Source organism: Gallus gallus, chromosome 10, assembly GCF_016699485.2.
Source record: "Gallus gallus isolate bGalGal1 chromosome 10, bGalGal1.mat.broiler.GRCg7b, whole genome shotgun sequence".
Lineage (NCBI taxonomy): Eukaryota > Metazoa > Chordata > Aves > Galliformes > Phasianidae > Gallus > Gallus gallus.
The window spans coordinates 1,552,965-1,565,057 of record NC_052541.1 but is presented as its reverse complement, the minus strand read 5'-3'; the positions used below and the strand labels follow the sequence as shown (position 1 = coordinate 1,565,057).

Sequence of the window (12,093 nt, the reverse complement as noted above, 5' to 3'; positions counted from 1 at the left end):
TGAGAGCTGAGTCACGGGCAGTTTTTGAACTTGTGACTAGGCAAATAAATCGTTGTTTCAAGAGTCACTTTAAATGCTTGTCAGAAGGGCCTTTGAATTGAGAGAGAAAGCATTTTCTGTTCGGTTGGGATGTGCCCTTAAGGTGGCTCATTACAGCTTCTTAAGCTGGCATTTTATGTTCAGTGTAGGATGAGTTCTCTTAGAGGCTCTAGAAAATCCATAGCTTATGTGCAAAGGGAAGTCAGTGTTGGGAGAACCAAAGGTTTCCAAAGTCACGGCTGGATGATGCTTGCCTAAGGTTTGCATGAGACTTGTAAACGTGAAAGTAGAGGCACTAACTCTCCTATGAGTTATTTGGTAATGATATTTGATAAAACTGAAGGAGCTTTTGGCGTTAGCGCTGTGTCACTGTTGGGTCAGTGTGCTGTCTGGTGTGTTGTTCCCAAAGGAAGGCTTTTTGTGTCGATTTTATTCTCAGTAAAAATGAGAAAGGATGGAAAACCAAGGGGACTGCTTCTATCTTGGATGCCTCAGGGCCACGGAAAAACTAGCAAAAGGTTGAGGTGATGTGGGTGGCTCTGAGTTGTGGTGAGCCTGAATCATAGAATCATGGAATGGCCTGGGTTGAAAAGGACCACAGCGATCATCTTGTTCCAACCCCCTGCCATGTGCAGGGTCGCCAACCAGCAGACCAGGCTGCCCAGAGCCACATCCAGCCTGGCCTTGAATGCCTCCAGGGACGGGGCATCCACAGCCTCCTTGGGCAACCTGTTCAGTGCGTCACCACCCTCTGGGGGAAAAACTTCCTCCTAATATCCAACCTAAACCTCCCCTGTCTCAGTTGAAAACCATTCCCCCTTGCCATATCGCTTATCCACCCTTGTAAACAGTTGTTCCCCCTCCTGCCTGAAGCAGGCAGCATTTGAGCTTAACCTCTTTCTTTTTCTCCATTTCCAGTGTTGATAGCATGATGACCTGACAACGTCCAGGCCCGTCCCCGCTATGCAGTGCAGGTACTGATGGGAAAGGATCCAATATGAGTGTGAATGATGTTGGAGGCAGACGACGCTTTGAAGACAGCGAGTACACCTTGCACATCTACCCCGGGAGCATCGCCGAAGGGACGATCTATTGCCCCATCACCGCCCGGAAAACTTCCACTGCTGCCGAGGTGATCGATTCGCTCATCAATAAACTCCAGCTCGAGAAAACAAAATGCTACGTCCTCGCGGAAGTGAAGGAGTTTGGTGGGGAGGAATGGATCCTCAACCCCACCGACTGCCCGGTCCAGCGCATGATGCTGTGGCCTCGCATGGCTCTCGAGAACCGAACGAGTGGCGAGGATTACCGCTTCCTCCTGCGGGAGAAGAACCTCGATGGGTCCATCCACTACGGCAGCCTGCAGTCCTGGCTGCGGGTGACGGAGGAGCGCCGCAGGATGGTGGAGCGGGGCTTCCTGCCCCAGCCACAGCAGAAGGACTATGACGACTTGTGCGGCCTGCCTGACCTGAACGAGAAAACGCTCCTGGAGAACCTCCGAAACCGCTTCAAGCAAGAGAAAATCTACACCTACGTAGGCAGCATCCTCATAGTTATCAACCCGTTCAAGTTTCTACCTATTTATAACCCTAAGTATGTCAAAATGTACGATAACCACCAGCTGGGCAAGCTGGAGCCCCACATTTACGCTGTGGCGGACGTGGCCTACCATGCCATGCTGCAGCGCAGGAAGAACCAGTGCATCGTGATCTCAGGAGAGAGCGGCTCGGGGAAGACGCAGAGCACAAACTTTCTGATTCATCACCTCACTGCCCTCAGCCAGAAGGGATTTGCTAGCGGAGTCGAACAGATTATTCTTGGAGCCGGACCAGTGCTTGAGGTAAGATGGAAATGATAGCAGCGTGGAAAGTTTTTCGTGGTGTAAAAAACCCAAGTAGTTGCGGTTTTATTACGAGGCTGTCTGGTAAATGCTGATAATAAAGTGTGTTACAACAGGACGAGCAATAACGAAAGGCTGCTTTTCGGCCTGGAGAATACTACGTGATTCAGAAAAGGGAAAAGAATCGCAGCAAATGGCTTTGACACGTTCATTGATGCATTTGTTTTCACTCGAGTGTTCCTTCATACCTTTCATGAATTGCCAGTAACCTTTATTTTGTATACTGAAGACTGAGTTCGTGGCACTGTAGCATATAGGTATTTTTTTTTATGTATGCTCCACTGAGCTTGGGGGGTAGATCAAGAGGAATTTTAATATCCAACAGTTTATTTTCTGGTCATCAGTACCTAGTTTAGCTTATAGGACTGGTTATTTTCTGAGGGCCTTTCTAGTAAGGAAATGAAATAGAACAAACCGTGACATTTGCTTTACAGATATGGAAGTCTAAAGGTGGGGTGCGGTAATCCATACTTTGATTTGCTTTCAGCCTGTTGTGTAATCCGTTGAAATAGTTTTCATTGGAATTGTCATTTTTTGTTATTTCTGAGTGAACTTTCATCTGTGTGTTTGGGAGTATCCTAATTCCTGGCTGGTGTCTCGGAATATGTTGGCCATCCTTCCTGCAGCACTGCAAGTGTTCTGGCAGCTGCAGGCAGCGATAGCAGCTCTCCCTGTCGGCATACCATTGGTGAGCCCGAGGACTTGGGCTCGGGCACTGTGGGCTTGGGGAATCCTGGCTGCTGCTCCTTTTGCTTTTGGGGCAGAACTTTGCATGCCTTTGCTCTGGCAGCTGCGCTGCTGGTGTTGCACTTCAGCTGCCTCCAGGTCGCTCCGAGGTTGGGTTAATCCAGCATTTCTTCTGGTCCGCCAGTCCTGTTCAACGTAGTCACAAATCAAGTAGCCTTACAGATAAGATGTGCATACCTCTGTTTTTCATCCGCTTCCTAGAATTGACTTAAAAAGGTATCTACAAAGGGGATTGGTTCTGAGGGCTTGTTACCTTGAGAACAGTTTGCAGGTTGATCTCTTGATTTCTTGTGTTTGTGGTGGCTGCTGAACATCTGTATCATTTTTCCTCTTTCTTCGTTCTTTTCCCTTCCTTCAGAAGCCTCCTTGGATCCTCTTGTTCTCCTTCTGTGTATCGAAAATGAAATTGCATTTATCTCAGGCTTGCCTTTTAAGAGGCAAGTGCACAGCAGCAGACCTTTTGGTGCTTCGACTTTGGATTTTGAGACTAGAGCACAGCAAATAAGAGGAACTCATTCCAATTTAGCTCCCCGCCTGCTTGCAGAACGCTTCCAAGAGCACAGCCTGTTCCTGGGAATACCTCTGCAGCCACACTCACATGGAGGGAGCGGAAGTGTAGTGAGTGCAAGGTTCTGCTATTGCAGCTCTGCTATTTTCCTGCTTTACCTTTTGGAATAGCCCAAGGCTATTGTTTTGGAGCTCTTTTCTTGCAGAGGTCATTACAAGATTCCCGCGAGCTCTGTCCAAGCTGTGCTTTCCAAGGCAAGCTGTTATTGTCATCTGAATGCTGTGGTGTTGTCTAGGAGCTGGGTGTAGGGGTGCCTCCTTCTGACATGCATTTGACATAAGCCTGAAGTATCTTCCCTTTCCCTAATAGGAGATTCAGTGGGCAGACTTGCTTTGGAGTAGTGCTTTTCAGAGTGGTTATGCAGGGCTGTTTCACTCTGCTGGCTGACCTCAGCCAAATCCCATCGCTTGTGCCCAGTTCTGGCATCGCTGAAATGATGTAATTCTCTGCTCATCTCATGGTAAATGGTATTACTTAAATACCACATGTTTTTTAAGTAAAGGCAAGGTTTGAATTGGTGTGAATTGATGATTTTCTTTGCATTTTTCTGTATAGTTTCCCATTTCCTTATGTAGCCTATTTACCTATGGAAGATGGCATTTTCAGTAGGGTAGCAGTAAGGCTGGGTTGCCACAGAGCAGAACTCCTGCCGTATTTAGTTCCACCACTGAGCTTCTCAGATTCAGATGTTCTACATAGATATCAGAGGAATAACTGCCTATGCAGTTCTGTTTCCAATACACTTCATGCCGTACTTCAGATGAAAACTTCATTATGCTCAGCTTGATGCTCCATCAGGGATGTGGGGTGCATAGCTTCACTGCTTAATTACCATATAGATTGTTGCTTTTCATTTAGATGCCAGCCCTGGTGTTATTTAAGAAGGCATCGACGAAGCATGCCAGGCGTTTATGCACATGTGGTTTGTATGAATGTCCTTCACTGAAACACTTTTCTCCAAGAATTTGACATTTTTTTAGAGAGAGAAATAGGCAACATATAGAACAAGAAACGTTCCCACTTTTATTCTTGTTCCAAAGGAGGTTTGTTCTCCAGAAGTGCTGTTACTGCAGGACTTCCAGTTACCGGTGTGTCTCACCTGTAGGTACTCACAGGGCTCTTGTGAAATAGTTGAACTCTGTGGAATACACACCGTGTGCCACTTACTCTCCTCCATTTATAATGCAGTGCAAATTGAAGACGTTTTGTGTGCATTCAGTGGTCCTTTACTGGTGGTCACCAGTTTTGTAGCAGTTACCTCCAACTTACGTATCTGTTCAAACCGCTTTGAGTTCCGTCCCCTTCTGGAGCATTCAGCCCTTCTTGGTGGCATCATTCACTGTGTTGGTTCACTGTACCCAAACATGCACAGCTTCCAGTCCTAGATTAGCTCTCTCTCTCTTCCATCCCAGTAAGAGATGAAAACACCAACCTGAGGGTGAGATGGGATGTGAGGTATGAAGGTGAAGTTAACGTTTCAGATAAGCAGCAACAGTTCAGCTGCTTATTACTCCTGATGAGCAATGGACATTTTTATTGCAAAGGAGCCCTCAAGAGCCTCTGTGCTGGGGAAATCCAGGAAACTTGGGTCTCCCATCTTTCTTTTTGAACTCCTGACATAAAGAACGTGGTACACACTGTGACCCACCATGCTGTTGTTTTTTAGGCAGGTCTTGGTTGTGTTTCGAGGCATCCATGTGTCTTTAAACTTTTGGGGACGTATCTGTGCAAAATAGCTTCGTAAACAATACATGCTTGTTTTTTACAAAGCATTTAATGGAGAACTGCAAGCTGATATCTTGGTCTCTTTGTGACATGGCAATAACTAAGCTCTCAGCATGAAGGTAACGGTGTGAGAAATCCCAGAAAAGCTGGCAGTGTTGGAAGTCTTGTATATGGAGTTGTAGTGCAGGAGCATTTTCTCACCAGCTGTCATTTTGCTCCAACCAGTATCGATTTCCAAAACTTGTTTATGACAATTGTTTAAGACACTACTTTCCCTTTAACTAAAGGAGCTAGAAGCATCAAGATGAGCTTGATATTTTCATGGTTTTACGCCTATTAGAAGAGGAGAGTTTCTGTGTTGCCCACAGCCACCGGAACCATCACTGCTCTCGTCCACCCGTTGAGGAGCCAACCATGTGTCAGCGCTGCTGGACAGGACCGAGTGCAACTCCATCCATTAAATCAATACATCATTCTCTTTTACTCTCAGCATAAAAGGAGAAGCAGCAGATTTCCACACACCCCTGACAGGTAATGGATGTGCCCGGGTCTCAAGGAATTGGCACTGGGTTGTTAGGCAGCCCATAGCGATCCCGGCATCTTGGGATCTCCTGTTTGTCGCAAGAAGTACTGAACTGCAAACTACAAAAGCCAGACACGTTTTCTAAGCAGCTGTTTGTATGCATCTTCTGCACGTCCCAGCAGGGATCTCTCAATTGTTTAAAAATAATAACAGAGAAATGTTTCAGCGATAGGCCAGCGAATGTTGCTGGCTGTGCATAGGAGCTGTTGCTGTCATTCACCACTGATAGTCGGTGCCAAAAAAAGAGAGGAAGAATCGATGGCTTGAGTTGCTTTTGTAAAACAGCAGTGAGCTTTCTGCAGGGGTGCAGGGCTGTGTGCCTTCCCAGTAGGTGCGGGTTTGTGTTGGGATCTTAGGAACAGCTCTGCAGTCATCTCTTCTTAATGGTAATTGGATTTTATTTTAAACTTCTGGAGCAATGTTATTACACCACCAGTGTGTGTCCTGGTCATGCACGGAACTTACGGCTTCGCTCTTAGGGTCTGGAAGTCTAACCAGCCTTCCTTTTTCGTTCTCATTGAATTGTTGGAGGCATATGTAAGCAGCAATTAAAAGCTATTTAATTTGAGTGTATGGAGCTTGGCCCCAGCCAGCAGCAGGCTGCTCCCTCCCCTGCCTGAGCCGGGAGCTGCCGGCAGCAGCTGGCCACAGCTAGGTGCAGCACTGCTCCCCTGCCAGAGCTGCAGGCTGTGCTTCCAAACGTGTCCAGAGCTGAACAAAGAGCTATTGAGCAGAGCGAAAGATCCATTAACTCCAAGAGCTGGGCCTGGCTCGGACCTTCAGCGCTGGACAAGGAGGAGCTGCCATCACTGGGAGCCACCAACGCAAAGCTGGGTGAGGAGCATCCTGAGCTGCTCCTCCAGTGCTGTGCAGAGACAGCTCTGTCAGCAGCATCTCTTCTGTCAGAAAACAGAAATGAGAACATCAACTTTAGTACCCCGGGTCCGATTTTCAGCGCACTGTTTTTCAGTTCCGAGGTTGTACCATATGCCCTGGAGTTCTCCTATCTTAAAAATGGCTTTATATGAATGGGAGAGGCAAAGCGTTGTCTCTTTGCTCACTTTTTATCATTTTTAACCTAGAATACATCCAGTTACTATTGCTCCCATGTGCTGTGAGTTAGGCATTGGTGCTTCACGTAGCAGCCAGGATGGAAGCATTACATTCTCCTCTTCCAATGCACGGAGCAGCCTGAGAGGGCCCAGCACAGATCACCCCGATGGTGCCTAACATGAGAAGAACTTGTGTGGGCCTCCAGCAGCAGCAGCACGAGGGAGGCACACAGCAGTGCCCCTGCACTAAATGCTTCCCACCAGTGCTTCCCAGGTGTGGTGTTTTGCAGTTCATGCCTCTGTATCAGTGTGACGTTCATCTGCTTCGCCAGTTTTGAATCACTCAATCTTTTTTTCTTTACAGTCCGTGGAATATCCAGATTGAATGCATCAGTGATGGAATTCGACATTTTTTTTGCCATTGTCGTTAAATATTTCATTACCCCCCCCCCCCCCCAAATATCTGAAAGTCCACTCTATTACATCTCATTGACAGAGATGGTTATTTCTGACCTGAAATGACTGAAGGAAAAGTGCTTTGTTATTCAAGCAGGTTTATGAGCATAGGCAGCTATTCTGTTTCCCTGGCGTGGGCGACAAGCAGAGCTCTGCCTCTGCTGGAAGAAGTGCTGTTTGTTGACCCTCTGAGTCCAAACATGCCATTTTTTTCCCCTATCTCATCTTTCCCTTCCTCCTGTGCTTCTCACCCCCTTGCCTCATATTCTGGGGCAATTGCTTTGTTTTACCATTCATTCTCAATTGTTGCCTTCCATGTTTACCTTCAGATTGCTTTCATTCTTTCAGAGTTCCACCTTTTTCCTCCAGTGGTGTAAGTAACCCCGAGTGTCCCTAGCAGGGACCGTGTGCTCGTGCTCATTTGCAGCCATAGTGAATCCAGGCAGCTTTTAGGATTGGAACTCTTACTCATTGCCACCCTCTGCATTACTTTGCAGTGATACTGTGGGGTATGATGGGTATGCTGTAGGAAGGGAGGCACGCTGCTTGCTTTTGGTTTACAGCTGCGTGGTGCCCAGCTAAGCTGAGCCAGAAGGGGGTTCTATTTTCAGGGTTGCAGCAATTTCATAAAAAGAAGAGTGGGTTTCAATTTTCGAGAGTCTGAACCCTAATGACAACCATGGGTACAGGGAGAATAGAGAAAGATTTGCAATACTGCTTAAGAATTGAAATTGTTTTCAAAAGTGAGCATCATAAAAACCAAAGCAGGACGGAATGCAGTTACAGAGAGCCATTCTTATGAGGAAAGGTTGAAGGAACTGGGCTTGTTCAGCTTGGAGAAGAGGAGAAGAGAAGGCTCCGGGGAGACCTCATCGTGGCCTTCCAGTACTTGAAGGGAGCGTATAAACAGGAGAGGGAACTGCTGTTTATGAGGGTGGACAGTGATAGGACAAGGGGGAATGGTTTTCAACTGAGACAGGGGAGGTTTAGGTTGGATATTAGGAGGAAGTTTTTCACCCAGAGGGTGGTGACACACTGAACAGGTTGCCCAAGGAGGCTGTGGATGCCCCATCCCTGGAGGCATTCAAGTCCAGGCTGGATGTGGCTCTGGGCAGCCTGGTCTGCTGGTTGGTGACCCTGCACGTAGCAGGGGGTTGGAACGAGATGGTCATTGTGGTCCTTTTCAACCCAGGCCATTCCATGATTCTATGATTATTTACAATCATGAAAGTAAAGTGTATCTGTTAGCTTCATTACAAAGGGTACCAAGAAGCCAAATAATCCACAAGTACTACTAAAAGAAATAGGAATTTGGGTAATTGTAATCAATTCTAGTTGTTTTTTTTTTTTAAGCAATATTGCATATATTTAGTTTAAAATCAGTGATTTCTGGCCAAGATAAAACAAGAAAACCTGATTTTTATTTTTTTTTGCCAACATTTTCTAGATTTGCAGTATCACCGTGTTTGCTGGCAGGGAACAAGAACAGAGAAATAGGGTTCCCTTGCAGCACTTGTGGTAGGGATCACAGAGCTGCAGTTGGCCACAGAGCAGGCAGGTGTACTTGGTTTATGTAATTTTGGGCACGGCTTGTGTGAGTGATGTCAAATGAGAAGGAAGGCAGGTGAGTGAAAATACTCGTGTCTGAGATGAGGGCAAAATGTTGGAGCCTTCATCTGCCTCATAGCTGAGGGCTGGCCTAGAAATGCTTTTGGGAGTGTTTGAGGAAGGGGTGATGCTGTGTGCTGGCTGAGACGGTGAGGGCAGGGCTCTTGTCCAGCCTCTGGCTTCCAAAATAATTGAATCTGACAGTGACTCTTGCAATGTCAGTGATGCTGTGGCCCATCCTGTAAAACTTCACCAAAATTGAAGGAAAGGATGAAATTTTCGTGGCATCTTTTTATTACATTTTTTTTTTTGCAATGATGATTCACAGCTGTTCAGCTGCACCGCTGCATCCCTCTGGTTCCCTCTGATCAAGGAAGAGATTGAACTGACTTTAATTAAATACAAAATTAGTTTCTCTTTGAAAGAATTACTGCTTCCTTCATATTTAGAGTTGGGAAACGCAGGCTGGCAGGGGCAGATACAGGGGGTAGTGCTGCATCTCTCCTGGATGAACAGTAGGGATTGTCTGTGGGTTTTCTTCCTAAAGCTTCCAAATTTCACAGTGAAACTATTGAATTTACATGCTGCATTTATATATTTTAGTGAAGGAGATCTCGGTGCTGCAGGAAATCATCTTGAAGAGCAGAAATTGTTCCCAGAATATAGATGAAAATAAAAAAGAGCATCTGTCGCTGTCAGTGCCAGGTAGTTAGTGACAGGTAACAGATAACAAGGCATCTCCTCCACCTCTGGGTAAGCCTTGTTTCACTGAAAGCTTGGGCTTGCTGGGTGCTGCATCCCTCTGCCTCTCTCTGCCCTCTGCACGTGCTGCAAGCTTTGCATTCCCAGTTCCCAGACTGTACAAATCCTCCTCTGGACTGCAAATGCTCCTCACCCTGCAGATCAGAAGGGCTCTGAAAGGAGCACAATGAGGCTTCTTAGAAGGCATTGTTCAGGGCAGAGATAGGAATCAGCCGCTGGTAGGTGGAGTGGGCGGTCTGGTGAAGCTGGGGAAGATTTGGGCTGCCTCCCCAGAGCAGGAAATTAAATGTCCCTCTGTGCGAGGCTCATATCCACTTCTTAATTGAAAATAAACTTTGTGAGCTTTGGAAATAGCACTTTGCAGTTTAGCTTAAGGCTCTGAAAAAGTAGGGGTGCATTCTGGAGAGTAGTGTCCTTACTAGTGAAGTAAGTCAGTTGTTTGCAGAGCCACAGAATAGCATTGCTGGTGTCTGAGCCCAGCTGTGCTGCAGCAGCAGTGTGCATGAGAGCGAGCCCTGAAATCGCTGCTGGCAGGGAGTGATGGCCACATAACGCATGAAGTGGATATTTACCTCCCGTGGGTTAATCAAACTTCATATTTCACTAGCGTATCTTTTTGTTCTCACTGCACTTTATTTCCTCGTTGCCTCAGCTCTAGCTCCAGTGATGCTAAAAGAGGAATGTATCCGAATTATCTGCCTGAACTCTGCATTTGTGGGCCAGAGTTTTCTTGGTATTTGGAGGCCTCTGGGATAGAGGTAAACTTGCCAGCAGTTCATAAATTTTAGCCAGGCTTTTTACCTTAGTCAGGAAATTCATGTTTGAACTTTATTAAGGGGCTTAAGCTGGGATTCGCAGTGATCTAATCCCAGCGTGCTGCCAAACGCACCGTGCAGCTTTTGCATTTGGTTGCTCTTTTTGTTTTAGCAGCGGTGCCTCGGCTCCCTCCCGTCTCCATCCTGCCCTTCCCAGAGCTCTCAGTCAGCCATGGATAGCCCCACAAAATGCAACGCCCCGGCGTGCAGCAAAGCCGACCTTCCGAGGAAAAGTAAAGTGCAGAAATGTTTCTCCTCCCTCTGCATCTCAGCTGCAGGGTGTGGATATTTCACACGTATCGAGGGATTGCGCTGCTGAGCACGGGCTCTGCTTTGGAGGTGTCATGCAGGAGGCCAAAGCGATTAATCAAGTAAAACCCAACGTGGTTGGCTGGGTTGTGGTTTGGCATCCTCCTTGTGAGAAGCATGATGTGAACTTCACTCTCAGGCTGCAGTGGAATGCATACAATAGCAAAAAAAAAAAAAAACAAAAACCCTTTACTCATGTTATGAAAAAGCTCGTCCATCTGTGTCAGATACCAGAAATAGTTTGGAGAGTCATTGGCAATGAAATTTTGCCTGCTATTGCAACTCTTGCATCCCTTAATGGGAAGGTGAGGTGTTGCTGCTTGCTTGCTTTGGTCCTGGTGAATGCCTGAGTATGTTCATGGGTTCATGGCGTACAATGGGGTATGGAACTGGACGTCAACAGTAGCTTAATGTTGGGAGAATTTGAAGTGTTACGTCTGTTTGGAAGAAATCCATCCCTGCAGGCATTCAAGGCCAGGCTGGATGTGGCTCTGGGCAACCTGGTGTAGTGGTTGGCGACCCTGCACACAGCAGGGGGTTGAAACTCAGTGGTCATTGTGGTCTTCTTCAACCTGGGCCATTCTGTGATTCTATGAAATGAGTGAATGGCCCACAGTGAGAGCTCCATGCTTGCTTGGTGACATGCAATTGCTGTTGTGGTTCTGAGTGTTGCTGGCTGTGTATGTGTTGCCTGTATGCAAACATGGATTGATCATTGATTTCTGTGCAGCTGATCTAGCATGACAAGGCGCATTTCCCCATTGGCTTTTCTTCTGCAAATTGAAGAAGCTGGGCCTGCGCTCTGAATTGCAGCTTCTATAATGGCTATTGTACAATTGATTACAGTTCAAGAGCTCTATTGCCAAAAGCATTGGATGAGAACACCTTGAGCAAAGACATCAACAAAGCTTGCAGGAGGGTTAGAAAACAGTGCTTTTCTTGAGAATCCTGCCTGAAAATCATAGAATCATAGGATGTCCTGAGTTGAAAAGGACCACAATGCTCATCCAGTTCCAACCCTCTGCTGTGTGCAGGGTCATCAACCACCAGACCAGGCTGCCCAGAGCCACATGCAGCCTGGCCTTGAATGCCTGCAGGGATGGGGCATCCACAGCCTCCTTGGGCAACCTGTTCCAGTGTGACACCAAAAATCCAGTGAGGACAGGTCATCTGCTGTTTTGCCCTCGTGTATAGCAGAAACTTTGCAAATCATTCATCATTTCATCTCACTCCTGGCTTTTTTCATCACATCATGCAGCTACATTCCTGATGCAAATGGTGTGAATGAAACTAATGTTCCCAGGAGCGTGCATGGGGTGATACATCCTGAATCACCTCGTGTGCACAAGGTCCTTTTTTCATGTTGTTAGTATGGCAAGTGGGCACCCAAGAGCCAGTAAGCCTGCATTAATACTGGGCTTGGTCTGCTTCAAAAGGGATTACAGAACATAATATTGGCATTAATGCCGCAAAATCTGAGCAAAGCTTTTGAAAGTGCTTACGCAGCACAAAGGAACTTTGCTGGAGCC

At 46.8% G+C, this 12,093-nt stretch overlaps 1 protein-coding gene across 13 annotated transcripts in view; it reads left to right on the top strand.

Annotated features, from left to right (window-relative positions):
- MYO9A (myosin IXA) overlaps nt 1-12,093 on the top strand; it is a 166,117-nt gene that overhangs the window by 28,941 nt on the left and 125,083 nt on the right. For all 13 annotated transcript variants that reach the window (XM_015279073.4, XM_046899222.1, XM_015279070.4 and 10 more), the window contains one exon: nt 958-1,879. In XM_015279073.4, coding sequence (XP_015134559.2) covers nt 1,037-1,879 — 843 coding nt within the window. In that variant the 5' untranslated portion in view covers nt 958-1,036. The remainder of the gene's footprint in view (nt 1-957; nt 1,880-12,093) is intronic.